We start from the raw sequence: 22,159 nt of genomic DNA, 5'->3' as shown, positions 1-22,159 counted from the left end.
CTAAGCGACCCCGCTGCTCTAATTATGAATAGTTATCGGAAGCTACCTACCCCTCCAACTCCACCATTTATTTAACCCACGGACAGACTGGGAGGCTCAGCCTCCCAAGATGCTACCTAACACCGCCAGCATCACTTCGGGCAAACCCAGCCTAGTCCCGCCACGACGGCCAGGGGCGTGGTCGTGCGCTCCCGTCCCAGCCTCCCTCGGGTCACCTTGACGACGACGAAGGCTAAGGACCCCGTGAGAAGGCTTTCCCGCTCCGCGCGCCGAGGCCATGGCGCCGGGGAGAGAGGTGCCCAGAGAGAAGCCTGGCGTGGCGAGCAAAGCACAACAGGAGCGAGGGCGAGCGTCGGGCTGAAGGGTGTGCAGCGGGGGCGGGAGCGCGGAGACGCCGCGGGGAGGGACGTGAGCTTCGCGCCGCGCTCTCGGCAGCCGGCGACCCGCGGAGGCGCCGGGAGGCGAGCGCCGTGCCATCGGGCGTTCCACAGGGGCAGCCCCGGGGCGCGCGCGCGCGCGCTTCCGGCAGGCGCGGGCGCCGGGGCCCCGGCTTCCGGGAAGGCGGAGGGGGGGGGTGAGGGGGAAGGGAGGGAGGCCGCGGGCTGGGACCGGAAGTGAAGGCAGGTTCCCGCCTCCGTCCCTGTTGCCGCCGCCATACACGCTCGCGGTGCTTAGGTAAGCTTCGGCCCTGCGCACCATCCGCCGCCATCTGCGCCCGCCCGGCCTCCTCCCGCCGCCGCACGGGCCCCCGGTGCCGCTCGCCCGGGCAGGGCTCGGGGCCTCGCGGGCTCGGCACGCCGCCGCGCCCCATTGTCCCCAGCCGTCTCAGAGAGCGGATCTTGGGCTGGGGAACTGGGAGACGAGGGGGGTGGGGGGGTTGGGGATGGAAAGAGACGATCCAAAATGGTGTCCTCGGCCGCCATTGTGCCGCTCCGTTTCCTGGATGTTCCAGTGGGTCCTCGGGCCACCCGAGGCCGCCGCGGCCGGAGGCGGCGCTAGGAGGAGGGCGGGGCCCCTCGCAGCTGCCCTCCGGGGCCTTTTTCTTGGATTCCTGCTCCGGAGCCTCTGACCTCCTCCTGCTCGCCCACCCTTGCCCGGGGCGCTCTCTTAAATGGCCACCTTCGGCGCACGGTCCCCGGGGCGAGCCGCGCCGTTCCCGGCTGTGACCCTGCTCCCCACCGTGGCTCCTTATAGGGTTATATTTTATTTTATTTTATTTTTTGCAGCGTGAAATAATAAAGATTTCGTTATTTTTACGGCCTCCCGCCTTGCTGAGCTAGCCCCGTTTTGTAACTGTACGCACTCCGCCCTTTCCAGTTTTCTTTTTTCTTTTTTTTTTCCTTTGGAAAATCGAGCCGTTGCGTGCCCCCTGCCCCTTCCTCCTGCTTCTTTATTACATGTCGGCCTTCCTCCTCGCCCGCCTGCCTTCCTGCTCCTCCTCACCCAGGCCCGGCGGTCGCTGGTGTGCGCCGCCAGGACGGGCACGCAGGTGTTTCCTAGAGCAGGTGAACAGCAGCAGCCACATGATGTTTGCATTTGGGAAGTGAGCGCTCCGTGCGCAGTGCTGACCTTTTATCTATCACCCTTGACTGATGGCTGATGCTGGGGTGTGGGGGGATCCACACCGTGGGGTGCTAGGGGAGGCGCAGTCTCGCTCTGTCTCCTCTTGCACGGCCCCCCCTCCCCCGACTCGCTGGCCCTGCACATGTTTGAGTTGCTCCTCACTGTCAGAAGTGTCCTCCTGCATCTGGTTAGCGGTGGAGCCCGCTCTCCGTCGCTTCCGTTTGGTGTTTATGTTAATGTATCTCTTTGTTGCCTTTCTTTTGTTACTTTTCTTTGGGGGGGGGGTTTGAAGGTTTTAAAGCTCAGGGCGCATAGGAAGAATGTGGGGGATGGACAAGAAGTGACGGGTCTGTTCATGACTGATGAGTTCTTCCGGTTTTTTTGTTGTCCCTTCTCCCAGCTCTTCTGTCGGAAACTAGTGTCTTACCCCTTGCTGTTCCTTCAACCCTTTCCCCTCGCTTTCTCTCACCTGCTCTGGGACCCCTGACTCAGTGACCTCCCTTCTCCCCCGCCGGCCCAATTATGGCAGAGAATGACGTGGACAATGAGCTCTTGGACTACGAAGACGATGAGGTGGAGACAGCAGCTGGGGGCGATGGGACCGAAGCTCCCGCCAAGAAAGATGTCAAGGGCTCCTACGTCTCCATCCACAGCTCTGGCTTCCGAGACTTTCTGCTCAAGCCAGAGCTGCTCCGCGCCATCGTAGACTGCGGCTTTGAGCATCCATCAGAGGGTATATTTTATTGTTGGGCATGGAGACCTCACTAGTACGCTTAGGATGGGAGAAAATGTGGTTCTCGGTTGTGGGATTTGTATTTAGTATAGGCTGAGCCATGAGAGTGAACCCAAAATGTCAGTGTAGAGAGATCAGACAGGACTGCCGTTTGTTCTCTGCCTGGCTTGCTTTGTTTGCTTGGTTTTCATCTTTTTGAGCATTTGGACCTGGTGTGCACCGCCAGGACGGGCACGCAGGTGTTTCATAGAGCAGGTGAACAGCAGCAGCCACATGATGTTTGCATTTGGAAAGTGAGCGCTCCGGGCGCAGTGCTGACCTTTCATCTATCACCCTTGACTGATGGCTGATGCTGGGGGCTTGGTTGGCCCATTAGTTCCCTTCTTTTGGGCCAGGCCAACTTTGGTCTCTGAAAGTCTTAATGGTTGGTCTAAAGATGCTGGCATCTGGGTCAGGTACCAAGTCCTTCATTTTGTTCAAGGTTGCAGGGTTATGTGACCCAAAAACATGGCAACCTATGTAGGAGAAATGGCCTGTGGCTGGCATTCAAATTCATGGATTGTTACAGTGTAAGAAAAATAAGGACAGGCAGCAACACTGGAGGTGCGAGAGGGTTCTTAGCAGCATTGGGGGACAGGTCTGTAAGGTGACAGGGACCAAGTAAAATCCGGTGTCGCTGCTGGCGAGAGCAGGGTCTGGCATGGTGCAAAAATCTCTCTCCTTTTCCTTGTAGTACAGCACGAGTGCATTCCTCAGGCCATTCTGGGCATGGATGTCCTGTGCCAGGCCAAGTCGGGCATGGGAAAGACAGCCGTGTTTGTGCTGGCCACGCTGCAGCAGCTGGAGCCCGTCACTGGGCAGGTACGCTGGGGAGCGTGACACGAGCGGGCTGCTGCTGGCTACGAGGAGCCATCAGAGCTGCCCAGCAGTTCAGGGGAATGTTCTGTGGCGGGCGGCCTGGCCTTAATGGTGTAAATCTCAAAACTGACATCACTGACAGTGTGCCAGATGCTTTTGTGACAAAGGACTGACTGCTGTGTCTGTCTCCCTTTGCTCCCTAAGGTGTCTGTGTTGGTGATGTGTCACACTAGGGAGCTGGCTTTTCAGATCAGCAAGGAATACGAGCGCTTCTCAAAGTACATGCCAAACGTCAAGGTAAGGGGTGGGTCCCTGGGGCGGGAAGGTGAGGGCCAATGGTTGGCCGTCCTAAGGCATCAGCAGCGCTAGGGGGCCTGTGCTGCCTGTCACAGGCTGGGGTGCAAGAGAGCCGAGTAAATGCCAGCTCTTCTGTGAGTGTGGCAGTGTACTCCCGAGAGCCCTGATTGAGCTGTAGGTGACACTGCCACAAAGCGGTTCTTAATTAGTTAATTGTTTTTTATTGGAAATTTGATTCCAGAGCCTTGAGCTAAGTCTGTCTCTGAGCCACCCCTGAGCCCTGTTGTTTTCATGCTTCCAACTGACTTACCAAGTTACCCTGGCAGGCCTTGAACTTGAGCCTCCTGCCATAGCCTCTTGAGTGGTTGGAACAGGCTTTTGCCACCTGTCCTGGCCGGAGCACCCTTCTGTTCTCCTGGGCTGCTTGCTAGAGTGCTTGACAGTGTGGGACTGGATGTGGCAAGAGCAAGCTAGAGGCTTTTAAAAGCAGCTCTGGTGTGGACCTTAGTGACAGAACGTGGAGCGCTTTCTGGGCCTGTAGGTGGCCTGTTAGCATGGTGTGGCCTCATACCAGAAACATTGCTTGCGGGTGTGGGGCCTGCTGTGTGCAAAAGTACTTACACACTACCCTGTGAGCAAGGACAGCTGCTGTCTAGACTCCGAGTCTGCTGAGGGTGGAGGAAGCACAGTCCTTTTGTTACGATTTTTACAGATAATGTAGTTTTGTTTGGTGAGACACAGTGTCACCATGGACCAGTGCTTGCCATCAGCCCGCCTCTGCTGCTGAGTGCCGGGGCTATGGGTGTGTGTCGTCACTCCTGACTTGCTGCATGTGTTAAAGGAACTAGTAATTTTGAGAAATAACCATAAACTGAAAGTAATTTCTTAAAAACCAAGGTGGGGGGGGGCTGAAGAGATGGCTCCGGTTGAAAGTGTTTGCTACACAGCCCTGCTGACTGGAGTTTGGTCCTCAGAACCATGTAGAGGCGGAAGGCGAGAACCGCCCCACCGAGTGTGCCTCTGAACCTCACGTGCACTTCCCCACACCCCGCATGTCATGTATACAAATGATAGCATTTATTTTTGATTTTCCAATAAAGGGTTACTCTGTGTAGCCCTGACTGTCCTGGAGCTCACTCTGTAGACCAGGCTAGCCTCCTCTGGAATTAAAGGCTGTGCCACTGTCGCCACAGCCATGCCCAGCCCCTCATGGTAGATTTTAAAAGGGAATTCTGAAAGAAGAAAAAGGAATGGCAGTATGCCTGCAAAGTGCTAAAGTAACCCAGAAGCTCTTGAGCTCTTATGTTCCCATGGCACTACGTACTGAATAGTAGGCACCTTTTTTTGTTTTTTGTTTTGTTTTGTTTTTTGAAACAAGATTTCTCTGTGTAGCCCTGGCTGTCCTGGACTCCCTTTGTAGACCAGGCTGGCCTCGAACTCACAGAGATCCACCTGCCTCTGCTTCCCGAGTGCTGGGATTAAAGGCGTGCGCCACCACGCCTGGCTTAGACACTGTTTCTTAACTTGTCCATATGCAGGCTTACTGGCCTGTTTGTGAAACATTTTAATATTTTTTTCCTCCTGGGATTTTTGAAGATAGTGTTTGACGTGGGGCATTCATTGTGTGTGTCTGTGCTTCTGTTGTGCTTTTTCTGGTTGAATCTAATACCTGGAAACTGAGTCGGCTTCAGTGGCTCATTCCTGTAACCCAGGACTTACAGGTGGGGAGGCGGGTTTGCTGGGCTTGAAGGCTGGTCAGGGCTAATGAGCCGAGGCCTGGGGGGTCGCATGCCTCCGGCAGGTCCAGCATCTGCCTAGGGCTGCTCACAGTGCCCTTAGGGTTGGGGTGAGTACAAGGCTGGGTACGGGGTGAGCCTGTAGACCAGCTAGCTCGGCTGAGCACCATGCCCCTCCCCTATCAGTTAGCTACATAGTCATAAAATCTGAATTATCTGTGCCTTTCCTTGGTTCTGCAACAAAGTGTCCCCTGGGGACCTGTCTAGCCCTCCCTGAGTTGGGTTTCACTTACTCTGCCCTCGGTAGTTACTACCGACCAGAATTTAATTGATACAAGGTAAAACATTCTGGCTGGGAGGCTCCTGGTTGCCGCAGACCTCGTCCACCGTGGGGTTGAGAAAGGAGAAGAGGTTTACCATAGAACAAGCTTCCTGATTATTTCTTTCCCCTTGAAACTGGGCACACTGTGTGTTACATAGTGTTAAAGCTTAGGTACCAGCCTTCACCTAGTGGTTTACACTCAGTGTGACTTTCATCTCGACACTGAAGAGGCAGAGGTTCCAGGCCAGCCGGAGCTATGTAGACTGTCAGGATGCCCGTTCAGTTAGGAAAGCTTAGTTGTGTGGGGTTTGGGTTTTTGGTGTGTGTGTCTGTGTGTGTGTGTGTGTCTGTGTCTGTGTGTTACCTCACACTTCTCTGGTGGCTTCTTACTGTCTTCGTTCTTTTAAGGAGAGTCACATGGGCCTCACCATGTAGGCCAGAGAAGGCTATGTAGAGAGATCTTGTCTCAAAGTTTGGATGAGGGCAGAGACCAAATGCTCATCCATCCGTCCATCCCCACCCCAGCCTCACACAAGCCCCATTAGCCCTGCTGTGCTGAGCAAGTCACTGAGGAGTCACTGCAGGCCTGAAAGCTGTCAGTTTACAGTGAACTCAGTGGGCACACTGGTGCTGGCAAGGCGAGCCGGGACTTTAATCTGCTCTTGGCGAGAGACAGGCTGACCTGCAGAGTGAATCCTAGGCCAGCCAGGGCTGCACCGTGACGCCTGGTCTCTAGGCCGGGAGCTGGGGGAGGCTGGGAGCCGGGAGCGGTGTCCTTCCCTCCCCTGTGAGGCTGTGCTGTTGGCCGACAGGTGGCCGTGTTCTTTGGAGGTCTGTCCATCAAGAAGGATGAAGAGGTGCTGAAGAAGAACTGCCCGCACATAGTCGTGGGCACACCCGGCCGCATCCTAGCCCTGGCTCGGAACAAGAGCCTCAACCTCAAACACATTAAACACTTTATCTTGGACGAATGTGACAAGATGCTTGAACAGCTCGGTGAGTGGCAGTGCTCGGGCGGGCCTCGGGGGCTTTAGGTGTTTTAGGGGCTGCCCCTTGGAGCCAAATGATGTTTGTTGGACACAGGAGCACTGGTGTGCAAGGACGACCCTTATCTATCACCCATGACTGATGGCTCTGGTCCCTTCTTTCCCTGGTGCTGGGCAGTGACGCTGCTTCCCTGCTGCTCTTCCTTCTGTGGCAAGAGTGGAGTGCGGGTAACAGTCACCACTGCTGTCCTTTCCCTCATGGGCAGTGTTGAGCTGGAGCAGGAGCTGCCAGCGCCTGCTTCCCAATAGAGCATGCCTGGTCAGGAGCCAAAGATGAGCAGGTTTCTAGAGTTAAATTTTGGGATTCACCTAGTGAGTGTTGGCCAGAGCTCATGTGATCTGGTGCTGTAGTGTACTAAGTCAGGGTAAAAGAAAGTTTTCATTGGGGCTGGAGAGATGGCTCAGCGGTTAAGGGCACTGACTGCTTCTCCAGAGGTCCTGAGTTCAATTCCCAGCAACCACATGGTGGCTCACAACCATCTATAATGTGATCTGATGCTTTCTTCTGGCCTGCAGGTGTATTTGCAGCCAGAGCACTGTATAATAAATAAATAAATAAATAAATATTTTTTAAAAAAAAGAAAGAAAGAGCTTTCATCAAGAATCTCATTGGAAGGCCAGCCTGGTCTACAGATGAGTCCAGGACAGCCAGGGCTACACAGATAAAGCCTGTCCTCGAAAAAAACCAAAATCTCATTGGAGCCAGGCGGTGGTGACACACACCTTTAATCCCAGCACTTGGGAGTCAGAGGCAGGAGGATCTTTGTGAGTTCAAGGTCATCCTGGTCTACAGAGAGTTCTAGGACAAATAGAGTTGCTACACAGAGAAACTCTGTCTTGAAAAAAGAAAAAAAATCTCAGTGGGAGCCAGGCGTGGTGGTACACCCCTTTAAATCCCAGCATTCAGGAAGCAGAGGCAGGTGGATCTCTCTGAGTTGAGGCCAACCTGGTCTACAAAGTGAGTCCAGGACAGCTGAGGCTACACAGAGAAATTCTGTCAATTTTTTTCATTGGATGGAGCTGGAGAGATGGCTCAGAGGTTAAGAGCACTGACTGTTCTTCCAGAGGTCCTGAGTTCAATTCCCAGCGTCCACATGGTGGCTCACAACCATCTATGATGAGATCTTGTGAGCTCTGGCCTGTAGCTGTGTATGCAGGCAGAGCATATCCACAAAATAAATAAATAAATATTCTATTTTTTAAAAGAGAATTTCATTGGTCAGTGCTAGAGAAACGACTGGCTGCTCTTGCAGAGGATCTGGGTTCGGTCCTGATACCCTCGTGGTGGCTCGTAATGGTCTGTGCTTTCAGGGCGTCTCATCCCTCTTAGTCTCCGCGGGCACCATACGAAAGGGGAATGCAGGCAAAACATGGGGTAAGAACTGGAGAGAGGCCAGGCTGTGGTGTGCACGCCTTTGATCCCACCTTTTAATGGGCAGAGGCAGGCAGGTCTTTGTGAGTTGGAGGATAGCCTGGTCTATAGAGTGAGTTCCAGGACACCCAGGGCTACAGAGAACCCTTTTTCAAAAATCAAAAAACAACTGGAAAGACAGCTCAGTGCTGCGGAGAGCTGGCTGCTCTTTCGGAGGACATGGCAGCTTATAACCAGTGCCAGGGCGATCTGAAGCCCTCTTCTGGTTTCTTTGAGCACTAGGCACGTACATGTTACATAGATGTCCATGCAAGCAGAAGCACCTACATACATAAGTTAAAGAACTAATGATGACCAGGCGGCGGCACGCGCCCTTAACGCCAGCGCTCAGGCTCTAAGGCAGGTGGGGCTCTGAGTTGGAGACCCGCCTGGTCTATAGAGTGCGTTCAAGGGTATCCAGGGCTGCACAGAGAAACCCGAAAACTCCAAGTTACAGGCCAGCCAAGGGCTACGTAGTGAGACCCTATCTTTAAAGTAAATCCAGAACACGAGAATAATTTGATTTTGGTGAGTTGAGAGAGCAGAAGAGGGTAGCTTCAGACAGAAGTCCTTCTGAGTGACCTTTGGCTGTCCCAGGACGGCAGGTGGCCGTTAGACAGGCCGCGTTTGCCTGGCTGGACGGGTGTGTGAGGCAGGAGTTGAAAGTGAAGGCACAGAGTGGGCTGATGTCTAGAGCAAGTGCTTTCTAGACTGCCTGGGGAACGCTGTTTTCTCGGAGACAAGCTGTGTATGTGTGCATCTCACTCTATATCTCTGGCTGGCCCGGAGCGGTTACGTGGGCCAGGCTGGCCTTGAACTTGGATCTGCCTACCTATACTTCCTGAGTACTGGGATTAAAGATGTGCACCGCTACACCTGGCAAAACAATTTTTTAAGTTTGTTAGTTTTAATTGTCTATGTGTGCATATGTGCTTGTGCCCACAGAGGACAAAGGCATTGGATCTCCTAGGTCTTCTGGAAGAGCAGATGCTCTTAACTGCTGGGCCTCTCCCCAGCATCATACTTAGTCTTTCAGAGCTATTGTTCCCTGAGCCTCCAGTGAGCTTTGTCTCCATTTTGCAAATTCGGACTTTACGTTCGGTTATATATCGTGGCTGAAACAGGAAACAGGAAATTGACCCCGAGTCTTCCTCAGTGCATTGTGTCTTCCATTTGCCACATATTCCTGTCCTCCCACCCCCCAAGTGCTGGCCACAGGCGTGTGCCACAAGCCTGGCTTGTCCCTGAGGGGACAGAGAAGAGGTCACATTCTGGAGTGACATCCTTGGGATTTTCATGAGTCTGTGGCCTCCCTGCACCTGAGTCACAGACTCACTGCCTTCTGTGACTCCCCTCTTGCAGACATGCGTCGGGATGTCCAGGAAATTTTTCGCATGACCCCGCATGAGAAGCAGGTCATGATGTTCAGTGCTACCTTGAGCAAAGAGATCCGCCCAGTCTGCCGCAAGTTCATGCAAGATGTAAATACCCTTCTACCTTCTCTCCCTCCACTCCCCGCCCGCTGCCTCCTCCCCCTCCTCGCCCTCTTCCTCCAGACTCCCTTACCCTCCAAGCACCAAGAGGGGAGCTTGTGCCCATCTGGGAGCGACAACTCCTTGAAGAAAAACCCAGAGGCAGAGACAGTTAGTGATAGGGTCTGCGCGCGTGCCAGGGAAACTCCGGAAGACTTGGTCGGGTTAACGTGAGAGCGGGTAGTAGTTGACATTTTTTTATCACAACATTTTTGAACCTCTTCTCCCTTTTGGGGGTAGGGCAAGATTTTGTGCCCTATCACCGTCCATCGCCTCCCGCACACCCCGTTCAGCCACGCACCCTCCAGGCGGCATGGAGCGTTCAGCTGGAGCCTCTGCTCACCGAAACTCCTACATCTCAGTGTCAGGCGAGCAAGAGAGAGGGACAGTCAGGTGGCAGGGCCTGTCCAGAAGAAGAGCCAACAAACAGCACCATGAATCTGCCCTCCCAACCTTCAGGGCGGGGGCCTTTGGCACCTCAGCCCCCAGTCCCCTGCTCCTTCCTGCCACACCTCCTTGCACCCATCGGAGCCTTGGTTGATGAGCTGGCAGCGGAGAAGCCCTGAGGCACGACGGAGAAGGCAGACCTGCGAGCGGTGGATGGCAGCGGAGGCCACGGGAGCCTGACCCGGATGCTGAGGACCAAAGCAGCCTCTTTTTCTGTTCCCGGTTTTTTCCTGAACCTAATGTGCTGTACCCCATTTTCCCCATACTTGTTGGGGGAGGGGTTTCCTGTATAGGGTGGTGGATTTTTTTCCTCATTTCTTTTTAAATGAGGGTTTATGGGGAAAGTCAAATGGGATGCTGCACTGATCTGTAGCAAAGTGGGTGTCAGTGCTGACACTGAGCAGTGGGGCCCCTCACATCTCTTGGGCTGGGCTTGGGGCACAATCAGGAGTAGGCTTTGGCACTACTTGGGGAGCCTGCCTTTTGGAAGAGGTTTCCGTGCTGCCTTCTCCCGCCCCCCCCCCCCCATGGCCCCTGGCTCTGTGAACTGTCTTAAGACAGGATGGAGAGTGGGCAAAGTCCAGCCTGGGGTTACCTGGGGTCTGTCTCAGTGTTTATGTTCCTTCCCTTCAAGGGTTATGGGTGGGTGTGTTTATTTTTATTTTTTATAAAGTGTAAGGTGAATTCCTTTCTATTATCTTTTTCACCTTTGATGCTAAAGGGCCATTGTATTAGAACTTAAGAGAAAAACCACAGGGCAGCCCAGCTGTAAATCTCACAGCCGCTTCAAGGGGGGAGGTGGAGAAGGGCACCCTTTCCTTAGAGTTCAGCAAAGGCTGGGCGCAGTGGCGCACGCCTGCAATCCCAGCACTCAGGAGGCAGAGGCAGGTGGAGTTCGAGGCCAGCCTGGTCTACAAAGTGAGTCCAGGACAGCCAGGGCTACACAGAGAAACCCTGTCTTTGAGGGGGGGGGAAGGAGTTGAGGAAAGCAGATGGGCTCAGTGATGGGGTCTTTGGTGATCTGCAGAAGTGGGGACCCCAGAGAAAATGAAACCTGGCGTGGGCAGGACAGGCTGCTGCTGCTGTTTCCCAGGAGAGAGTGGGGAAGGCAAAGAAAGCTGTGCTGACTGAGTTAGCGCTCAAAGCCGGCCTGGCCTGGGGGAGAGCCTGCGGTTTTGTTGTCTCAGACCATTTGTTCATCTCTGCCCATCCTCTCCAGCCCAGCCCACCCCACCCCACCCCATGTAGATGGTTTTGACTGAATTCACAGGCGAGCTCTTGTAAAGCTGATCTAGTTGGTAGTTTGGAGCACGGTGTCTCTCACCTTTAGCAGTGTTTGCTCCTCCAAAGAATGTCTTGGCCCCACCACCTGAGAGCTGGAGAGTGTCAATGCTTGGCTTTTAAATGGCTTTTTTGACTGTCCATTGCAACCTTCTGGTTTTGAGGGTGTTTGCTAAGGTGTGCTGAGTGGACAGCCCAGTAGGGCGTTGTCCCTGCCCTGTTCTGGAGGCCTTACCCAGGCCCCATCACCGCTGCCTCTCCTGGGGCTCTGGCCGGGCCTCCCCTTGAACATCCTCCTCCCGCTGTCATCTCTGGCCACCGCCTTGTATCTTGCCGTTGGGGCTTCGCTGCTCTGTGCAGAGCTTCCTCCTCTAAGCATCCTCAGTTGGCATCTTAATGAGCTGGTGTGGTTGCTCCCGGTGGACCTGGAGCGGAGCTCAGGCAGTGTTGTTTGTGATGGGGGGGCTTCCCAGTCCTCTCCTCCCCATCCTTCCATGGGGTGTATTGGAGATCCGCGCCCTCCACCCCCCCAGGTTTAACCCCCCCACTCTGCCCTCCTCCTGCCCCACCCCTCCTCCCCCTCAGCCTATGGAGATCTTCGTGGATGACGAGACCAAGTTGACGCTGCACGGGTTGCAGCAGTACTACGTGAAGCTGAAGGACAACGAGAAGAACCGGAAGCTCTTTGACCTCCTCGACGTCCTCGAGTTCAACCAGGTCAGTGCGGGGTCTGCGCACGGGCAGCTGTGAAGGCGGAGCAGCTGGCTCAGGTCTGAGGCAGATGGGTCACTTCCGTGAGGGAGGTGAGTGCTCTGCGGTGTCAGCCTGCACTGAGCTGCAGGGCCACCACAGGGCTGTGAGTGTTGGAAGAGGAGCAGCTGGTTTTCTAGGCTGGCAGTTTGAGGTCTCATATCCACGGCAGCTCAGGCCAGGCTGTTCAGAACCATGCAGTCAGGTTCAAGAGCAGAAACCAAGTGTGAGGGGACGTTTGAGTCAGAATAAGGGGCTGAGGAGCTTTAGAACTTGTGCCAAGTGTGGTGGCGCTCGCCTCTAGTCCCAGCGTTCAGGAAGCAGAGGCCAGCGGATTGCTGTGAGTTTGAGGCCAAAAATTCTGCCAGATCTAGGAGGTGGCTCGCTTCCTTAGTCCCAGCACTCAGGAGGCAGAGGCAGCTGGGTCTCATTCAAGGCCAGCCGGGTCCACGGAGTGAATTCCAGGACAGCCAGGCTACACAGAGAAAACGTGTCTTGGAAAAACAAAAAAGTCTTGCCAGATGTGTTAGCACACATCTTTAATCCCAAGCACTGGGGCCAGCCTGGTCTACATTTCAGGATAGCCAGGGCTACACAGAGAAGCCCTGTCTCAAAACGGACTTTCTGCTCTTCAGAGGATCCTCATTCAGTGCCTACACCTGGCCACAGGGGACGCAACGTGTTCTTCTGGAGGGCACTTGGATATACCTGGCGCACACACGTGCACACATGTGCACACATACACATCTTTAAACTTGTAAAGAGTTTCCTGGGGCTGGACAAGTGGCTTGGCGCACTTTTGTTCTTCCGGGGGTCTGAAGTAGCTACATGGCAGCTCTCCATCACGCATGACTGCATTGGGCGGCAAGGGAGTCCAGTGTCGTCCTGTGGCCCTCACGGGCTCTGGGCACACATGTATGCGTATTCGTGCAGGCAAAACACCTGTACACATTTTAAAAAGTGATTCTGGAAAGATTGCACATATCTGCCCCTGTGCTCCCTCAGGTGGTCATTCACACACACACACACACACACACACACACACACACACACACGTGTGCGCACACCCCCGTGCTCCCTCAGGTGGTGATCTTTGTGAAGTCCGTGCAGCGCTGCATCGCCCTGGCCCAGCTGCTGGTGGAGCAGAACTTCCCCGCCATCGCTATCCACCGTGGGATGCCCCAGGAGGAGAGGTGGGTGGAGACAGGAGACTGAGGCTGGGGGAAGGGTGTGGAGAGAGGGGCCCCTCTCAATTCTCTCCTTGCTTTCTCACAAAGGCTCTCTCGGTATCAGCAGTTCAAGGATTTCCAGCGGCGGATTCTAGTGGCTACCAACCTGTTTGGCCGAGGGATGGACATAGAGCGCGTGAACATCGCCTTCAACTATGACATGCCGGAGGACTCGGACACCTACCTGCACCGGGTAAGGCCACCTCACGCCACTTCCTGTATGTGTGCGTCTGCACCTTCCCGTCCTGGACATCTCCCCTGTGAGGCTTAGTGTCTTCTTGTCTCCTTTCAGGTGGCCAGAGCAGGCCGGTTTGGCACCAAGGGCTTGGCCATCACGTTTGTGTCAGACGAGAACGATGCCAAGATCCTGAATGATGTGCAGGACCGCTTCGAGGTCAACATCAGTGAGCTGCCTGACGAGATCGACATCTCCTCCTACAGTGAGTGCACCCTCACCAGGCTGTCTCCAAGCGCGCGCGCGTGTGTGTGTGTGTGTGTGTGTGTAGATCTGAGGACAACTCGGTGGCTGCTGGTTCTCTACCCTGTGACATCAGGCGTGGCAACAAGCACCTTGACCCACTGAACCATGTTGCTGAGCTCCTCTCTCTCTTGTTGGTGCCTCGTGCTAACCCTGGTGGTGGCCGCTGATGCCGAATGGCCACTTGGCTGCTTCCTGCTCTCCTGGAGTTTCTGTGTTGTGGGTGTGGGGTCTCAACAAGGTTTCTTTTCTCCACTCCTAAGTGTGTCCTCTGACCCCACAATATGAACAGCTGCGTGTGAGTGTGCACATGTGTAATCTCTGTTTTGTGTCTTTTAGTAACTGCTGTGTTTTTCCTTCAGTTGAACAGACGCGGTAGAGGAGTCCCCGTCTGGACTGTGACAGTCTGTCTCATAGAAGAACCAGAGTGGAGACAACTCCTGCCTGGCCCCTGCCAGCCCTCACCCCACCTTCTCCCCTCTGCAGCGGCACTACTCCTAAACCTATTCCTGATTTATCAGACTTGTTTGTTTTTGTTTTTGTTTTTTAACAAAAATTAAGAATGAAACAGCTGTGTCTGTGGTGTCTGTAACTGCTCTGTCATGAGGCAGGGTCAAAGGTCAAAGTGAGGAAGGAAGGGCCCAAAGCCAGGATGCAGTGGCAAGCGTGAGGTGAAAGTAACAGTCCAGTGTGTGCACCATGGCGGCCGCCTCAGCCACTGCAGCCCCGGGAATGGGTCTCTGCGGGTTTCATGTTAGGGCCAAGCCTTGTGGAGGCGCCCACCCATGGGCACCTTCTTGTTCTGGCCTGAGGGGCAGCAGCTTGTGGTGTTTGACATTTCAGAGCCTGACAGTCACGTTGCTGTAGCTGTGATGTGCAGCAGGCTCCTCACAGACTACCTGGCCTGGCTCCCAGGATGACAGTTTCCCATGCTGAATTTCATTTTCTGAGGGATTTCCTCCAGGAGGCCTGGGCATCTGTGTGTCCTCACAGCCTTGGCAAGACACCGCCTGACAGCCATTCTGAACTGCTGAGCTTCCACACCTGTACAAAAGTCCTGTCCACACAGAGCCTCTAAACGTGCTGTGGGCAGGTGTGGCTCAAAAGGAACTCTTGGTCTTCTGGGGAAATGGATGTCTCCAGAACAACATGGCCCAGAACACAGGGTTCTGGGGAAGAGCATCTCTCTCTATACATCTCTCTGGTTGGCAAGATGGATGGTCTCTACAGAACAGCAATCCAAGACAGGCAGACATAGGCTTTCCCACAGTCAGGGTCTCACAGGAGGCTGCAGTGCCTTTAGATACATTGTGTCTCAGAGTTTTAACACATGTGTGTAATGCACCACATGTGCATTGTCCATGGAGGCCAGAAGAGGGCGCTGGATCCTGTGAAACTGGAGTTAGAGATGTTCGGGAGCCACCTGCCCTGAGGGCTGGGCATCAATCCTGGGTCCTCTGCAAGAACCCCAGGTGCTCTACCACTTAGCCATCTCTCCTGCTGAGATCCCCATTTCTGAAGAGATCTGGCCACATCCTGGTAGGAAGGGATACTCAAGGAGAAATCAGGACCAGACAAGCCTTGCTAGGTTTCCCTACTCTATTAACATTACACTTCCTAACCAATCACATGTGCTGAGCAGTTGTATGTCAACTTGACACAAGGCCCTCTGAGAGGAGGGAACCTCAAGATACCACCAAAAGGTTGGACTGTAGACGAGCCTGTGGGGGCATTTTCTCCCCTCCCCCAACCCCCCAGGGTTTCTCTGTGTAGCCTTCCCTTTTCCTGGACTCTGTAGACCAGGCTGGCCTTGAGCTCACATTAATCTGCCTGCCTCTGCCTCCCAAGTGCTGGGATTAAAGTCATGTGGCACCACAGCATTTTCTTAATTAGTGGTTGATGAGGGAGGGCTAAGGCCATTGTGGGTAAGGCCATCCCTAGGCTGATGATCCTGGGTTTTATAAGAAAGCAGGCTGAGTGGCTGGAGAGATGGCTCAGTGGTTAAGAAAACTGCTCTTCCAGAGGTCTTGAGTTCACACACACACACACACACACACACACACACACACACACACACACGGTGGCTCACAACCATCTATAATGTCATCTAATGCCCTCTTGTGTGTAGGCAGACAATGTATACATAATATATAATACAATAAAGAAATGCAGATTGCATTTAGTCCTTTATCCTAGGAGGCAGAGGCAGCCAGATTGAGTTCAAAGCCAGCCTGATCTACAGAGTGAGTTCCAGGACTTCCAGAGAAACCCAATCCTGTCTCAAAAGCCGGGGGGGGGGGGGGGGGGAGGGAAGGGGAGGAGGAAGAGAAGCAGACTGACAAGCCGGTAAGCAGCGCCCTCCACGGCCTCTGCATCAGCTCCTGCCTCCAGGTTCCTGCCCTGTTTGAGTTCCTGTCCTGACTTCCTTCAGTGATAAGCAGTGATGTAGAAGTGTAAACTGAAAAAACTCTTCCCTCCCAAATTTCTTTGGTCATGATGTTGCACCACAGTAGTAATGACCCTGACTAAGACATGGCCTCCATAAAAACCCTAATGAGTGAGAGGTAGATGTCTAACAGGCGACCCCAAGATTCAAATGCTGTAACTGGTGCAGCCCGTTAACCCTCCCAACACACCACTACAGCTCCCGCCCTCTTCCAACCACCCCAGAAACATTCTTGCACGTAGTGGCTACGTAGAAGTTAATGAGCTCTATCTCAAAAAGAGCCAGAGAGGTGGTGGCTCAGTGGTTAGAGACCAGCCTGCTGTTGGAAAAGACATGAGCTCAGTTCCCAGCATCCACATGGCAGCTCCCAACCATCTCTAATTCCAGTCCCAGGGGACCTGTTGTTCTCTTTTGGCCTCCATGGGTGCTGTACACACATGGTGCACAGACATACATACAGGCAAAACACTCAAGTAAAGCTTAAAGTTTCAAAGAAAAGATTCAGATGGTGTCTTCTGTGGGTAATGTTGCGAACAGCGTATAACCAACTGCAAATATAGGCTGGCCTCCTGCGGTGGCTGCTTTCGTGACCCTCCTGAGGAATCGCCTTCATCAGATTGGCCTGTGGGTATGTTTGGGGCATTTTCTCGATTGCTGACTTGTAGGCTGGTTCAGGACACCAAGAACAAATGGCAAAGCCATTATCCACGCAGGCCTGGCTCGAGAAGGATGGCAAAGCTTCCCTTGGAGGCCAAGTAGGAGTGGTGGTGTACTATTGGTCAGTGTGTGCAAAGGTTCCCAACCGTGGCTTCCTGTTCCTGTCTGTGTATAGCCGGAGTCAGCTCACCTATGGAGACCCCCACATCCAGACTAGCTAATCCCTTCCCCTGATGTATCTTATAAACATGTGGAGGTTCCAGGTTGTGGAGGTGTCAGTAACATCAGAGAAACCACCATACCCCTCTTTTTTTTTAAAGATTTATTTATTTATTATGTATATAGTGCACATCAGATCTCATTACAGATGGCTGTGAGCCACCATGTGGTTGCTGGGAATTGAACTCAGGACCTCTGGAGGGTAGTCAGTGCTCTTTACTGCTGAGCAATCTCTCCAGCGCCCCATACCCCTCTTTTTGTCTTTTATTTATTTGGTTTTTTGAGACAGGGTTTCTCTGTGTAGTTCTTGCTGTCCTGGATTTGCTTTTGTAGACCAGGCTGGCCTCAAACTCACAGTGATCCTCTTGCCTCTGCCTACCCAGTGCTGGGATCAAAGGCGTGTGCCACCACACCCAGTCCATTTTTTTCTTTTTCTTTTTCTTTTTTTTTAGTTAAAAAAAATTGTATACAAGTGATTTATCTGCTAAAAAAGGGCATCAGATCTCATTATAGATGGCTGTGAGCCACCATGTGGTTGCTGGGAATTGAACTCAGGACCTCTAGAAAAGCAGACAGTGCTCTTAACGGCTGAGCCATCTCTCCAGCCCCTTAGGATTTCTATTGCTGCAGTGAAACCCCATGACCAAAAAGCAAGTTGGGGAGGAAAGGGTTTATTCTGCTCACACTTCCACATGGCTGCTCACCATGGAAGGACATCAGGACAGGGACCAGGGACAGGAGATGATGCAGAGAGCATGCAGGGCGCTGCTTACTGGTTGCTTCCTATGGATTGCTCAGCCTGCTTTCTTATAGAGCCCAGGACCACCAGGCCAGGGCTGGCCCCGCCCACAATGCCCTGGGCCCTCCCCATCAGTTAGTAATTAAGGAAATGCCTTATGGCTTGATGTTATGGAGGCATTTGCTCAATTGGGATCCCCTCCTTTCAGAGGACTCTGGCTTGTGTGTCAAGCTGACACAAGACCAGCCAGCACACACACAGACATTGTAGTTGCCTGGGCTGGGAAGACGTTTCAGCGGCTGAGAGCTCGTGGCTTCTCTCCAGAGGACCTGAATTTGATTCCCAGCATCCACAGAACACCAACAGCCAAAGCTCTGCCTCAGGGGATCTGTGCTACATGGACACAGCACGCATGTGGTGCACAGATGTGCACTCAAGCACATAAACCCGTAAACACAGAAATAAAGAAATCAGGGGCTGGGGGCATGGCTCAGCCATTAAGAGCACCGGCTGCTCTTCCAGAGGACCCAGGTTCAATTCTCAGCACACACATGACAGCTCACACCTGTCTGTAACGCCAGTTCCAGAGCCTCCGATGCCCTCACACAGACATACGTGCAGGAAAAACACCAACGCACATGAAATAGAAGTAAATTAAAAATTAACAACCCCACCCTGTTTTTTGTTTTTTGTTTTTTTTTTTTACCGACATCAGGCAGTAGATTGTGAGGCATCTGAGAGGCTGCAGACAAGAACCTAGAGGATGATGGGATTTTCCTCCTGCCATTCACTTGCTCTCATTACTCACTCAAAGGCTGCACACATCTGCCCACTTCAGCATCCGCCGGTTAAACAGAGCCTCCTCTGGAAGAAGCCTGGTCCAAATCTGGCAAATGTTGCGGTCAGCAGTGAGCATCACTCACAAGCGTTGCGTCTCTGACACAGGGTCACTGATGGTTTCTTTACACTGGGAGCATCGGGTGGCCCGAGGGAACGGTGGGAGCTCTGCTCTGTGCTCACAGTGACCTGGGGACCTTGCTCAGGGCCCTGGGCCACTTGCAAGACTCTAAGCCCTGTTGTTTGGCAGCAGCTGAGGTGCAGGCTTCGAGGTAGTTTGTCATCAGGCAGCTGTGCTTCAGGGCTCCGCTGCGTCAGTTGGTTAACGAGTTGGTGACTACTCAGATTTATCACTTGGAAAAGGCTGTCACCGGGGCTGACAGGATGGCTCTGTGATTAAAGTTGCTTGCCACGCAAGCCCAGCTACCTGAGCTCCATTTCTGCAACCCTTTTAAAGGTGGAAGGTGAGACCAGAGTCCATAGTGCCCTTTGACCTCACACGTGCTCCGAGGTAAGTACACAAACACACTAATAAACTTGGGGTATAGTTTTTCATTATACACACACACACACACACACACACACACACACACACACACACACCCCTACACAATGTCCTATATAGCCCCATTTGTCCTGGAACTCCCTGTGTAGACCCAGGTGGCCTAGAACTCAAAACCGTCCGCCTGCCTCTTCCCCCAGCCCCCCAGCCCAGTGCTGGGATGAAAGGTGTGGGTACCACATCAAGGTTTTAGTAATACATTCCTTAAAGGTTGACATCGCTGACCTAGAGTTTCCCAAATTGCTCGTAACAATTTCGGAAGTGTCGTGAAAGAGGCACAGTTTTTGACGGCGGTGTGGTTCCCTGTTTTCCCTGCCCTGTTCAAATCACCTGGGGGTGCTTCCGTGACCAAGTTCCACAGGCCGGGGGAGAGCGCCACCTGCAGGCCACCTGCGGAACAGCAACCACGTATCCTGGTCAGTATTGCAGCCTCCTGAAGTGTTGAGAAGCATGCAAGAGCTTCTTGTGCACCTGTGCACGTCATTGTGCACCTGTGTAAAGATTCAAACGCTGGCTTCCGTGCCCCCCCCCCGTATCTGGTTGAAATCCTTGTTCTGTGAGTCTGTCTACCCAATTGTTTTCTGATGTGTTAATAAGGAGGCTTGAAGGGGCTGGAGAGATGGCTCAGAGGTTAAAAGCACCTGCTGTTCTCCCAAAGGTCCTGAGTTCAATTCCCAGCAACCATATGGTGGCTCACAAACATCTTTTTTTTTTTTTTTTTTTTTTTTTTGCTTTTTGAGAGAGGGTTTCTCTGTGTAGCCTTGGCTGGCTTGGACTCCCTTTGTAGATCAGGCTGGCCTCGATCCACCTGCCTCTGCCTCTTGAGTGCTAGGATTACAGGCGTGTGCCACCATGCCTGGCATAATAAGTCTTAAAAAAAAATTAGGAGGCTTGACAGCCAGTTAATGAACAGAGGAGAGAATAGAGCTGGCCTTCCTGCCAGCTAGGGGAGGAGGAGGAGAGGAGGAGAGGAGGTAGAGATGGAGCCACGAGGAGAGGTCCAGGACTCACTGAAAAGCCCGCCCAACCTGGATGATGGCAGCTGTGTGGGAAGGCGTGCAAGCTTTGTCACAGGTGAAAGCAGTCTTGGCGGGCTTTACCCTTGGACCCACCATGGATGCTCCCTGAGATTAACCTTGAGATAGACTGGGTGGAGCCATCCTGGACCTGGAATTCAGGAAGCAGATGGGGGGGGGGTAGGGTGGTAGGGGGGTCAAGGGGACACTCCACCTGGACTATTGTGTTTCTAATTGATCAGCAGGTTCAGACCGAGATCAAGCGCAAGTGGATCGGGAAAAGGACCAGCGAACAGGCTGGACCAGCATGCAGGCCAGAGACACCTAGGGACCCGTCCCATGGAACAGATACCGGAAGGTTCACTTTTTTCCCCTTTAACCTTTTTTCCCTCTTGTGTAAGATAGTTGGGTTGTATAATAAAGTTTAATTGGTGTTTTGTTTTTTGTTTTTGTTTTTCGTTTTCTGAGACATGGTCTCTCTGTGTAGCCTTGGCTGTCCTGGACTCACCTTGTAGACCAGGCTGGCCTCGAACTCACAGCGATCCACCAGCCTCTGCCTCCCAAGTGCTGGGATTAAAGGTGTGCGCCACAACACTAAAGTTTAATTGTTACGAAACAGAGCCAACACAGCTGAGCCCCTGCAACTCAGAGACCCTCTTCTGGCTGCTGGCTGCTCAGCGTCCTCCAAAGGGAACTCCGGGAGATGGGATTTTAGCTGGGAGGAAGCCAGATTAGCTTAGAGGGTAAAATAGATTCATACTGCCCAGTTCTTGTGCCATAAAGCTTGCTAAATAAACATAAAAGTCCAGTCTCAATCATTTGGATGCTAGCTGGGTTAAGAGAGAAAACAGCCACTAAAAGTGGTCAGCTGGCCTCCGAAGCACCCTCTTCCCAGAGCTTGCAGCTTTTTGAGCAGTAGGCAAGCTGAGACATGCCACCCAGGAGGTGCCAGGGAAGGCCGGTGGGACTCAGGATGTAAACAAATGGCACATTCTGGCAAGATCTGCAAACACCGTTTCCCGGAGTTACCTTCGGAGGATGCTGAGCAGCCCATAGTACCAGAGATGGATCTCGGAGTTCCAGAGTCTCGGCTGTCATGAGGCATCACCAAGGTCTGTTGGGCTTTTCAGTGATGTAGCTGCCTTTGAGTCACCCCTACTCCAGTTAGTGACCCCAGTAAAATCTCAGTGACTCACCAAGGTGGACTTTGGTGTTCTATTTACTTCCATCTGCTGTGAGTTCATCTCTGGGGCAAGTAGAAGTGTGTCACATCTACCAGGACAGTTCTGTCGCCCAACATAGGTGCACATCTGAATTTAGCAAGTTCTAAGCAGCAGCAGAAAAAGTGCAGGAGGCTCTGGCGCCCCACAGGGAAGCTGTTCAAACCAGCCCGACCTTGACTGATGGCTTCTCTGATATGGAAAAGTTCTAAAGGAGGTGCAGGACATTTAGGGACCCTTGCTGTACCATACTGGTGCTAACCAGATTCACCCCGCATCTGCAGATGTGCACAGAACTCTGGCCTCCACTCACAAGGATTCAGAGAACATTCCAGAAACAATAGCCCCTCCATGCACTGCTTTAGACATAAGCCTGGGTTTCCTGGTCGACTGTTATGCCGGGTGTTAACTGGAATCAACTAACAGACAAGCTGATTACAGAGAAAAGATCCACCCTGAATGTGGGGAGCCCCTTCCGGTGACCTCAGATAGAGAGGTCTGACAGGAAAGCTCTCCCTTTGCCTGCTTGCCTTCACGTCACGCTGGCAAGCCCACCTGCCTTGCTTGAGTCTCACTGCTGAGTTGATCTACCCTAAGCAGTAGCTGCCACCTCTGTTTTTCAGTGACATCAGAACCCGGCTACTGTGGACTTCCTTCGAGGACAGAGATCACTGGCTCTCCAGGAATGAACGCCCAGGCTTCCAGAGACAGGCAGGGGCCGGTGACGCTCTGTCTGCTTCATGGCCTGCGCTGGTTTCTCTGCGGTGGAAAAGGGGCTGA

General features: G+C 53.2%; 1 protein-coding gene across 1 annotated transcript; it reads left to right on the top strand.

Moving 5' to 3' along the window:
• Positions 1–528: 528 nt before the first annotated feature.
• DDX39B (DExD-box helicase 39B) lies at positions 529–14,251 on the top strand. The gene is made up of 11 exons (XM_084753378.1): positions 529–675; positions 1,964–2,296; positions 3,030–3,157; positions 3,359–3,451; positions 6,322–6,505; positions 9,329–9,447; positions 11,812–11,943; positions 13,060–13,169; positions 13,254–13,398; positions 13,498–13,645; positions 14,046–14,251. Exons 2-11 carry the CDS (start codon positions 2,086–2,088, stop codon positions 14,060–14,062), a joined length of 1,287 nt encoding a protein of 428 aa, XP_084609504.1. The 5' UTR covers positions 529–675; positions 1,964–2,085; the 3' UTR covers positions 14,063–14,251.
• The last annotated feature ends 7,908 nt before the right edge of the window (positions 14,252–22,159 follow it).

The sequence above is a fragment of the Acomys minous genome (genome assembly GCF_964271855.1).
Source record: "Acomys minous genome assembly, chromosome: 13".
In the NCBI taxonomy this organism is placed as follows: Eukaryota; Metazoa; Chordata; class Mammalia; order Rodentia; family Muridae; genus Acomys; species Acomys minous.
This window is presented reverse-complemented; position numbering and strand designations above follow the sequence as displayed.

What these genes read in the sequence shown, in the direction of transcription:
- DDX39B (XM_084753378.1), top strand. Translation starts at nt 2,086, where the DNA reads ATGGCAGAGAATGACGTGGACAATGAGCTCTTGGACTACGAAGACGAT. An exon ending in CTTTGAGCATCCATCAGAGG is followed by an intron (nt 2,297 to 3,029) that starts GTATATTTTATT and finishes TTTTCCTTGTAG; the next exon opens with TACAGCACGAGTGCATTCCT. An exon ending in AGTACATGCCAAACGTCAAG is followed by an intron (nt 3,452 to 6,321) that starts GTAAGGGGTGGG and finishes GTTGGCCGACAG; the next exon opens with GTGGCCGTGTTCTTTGGAGG.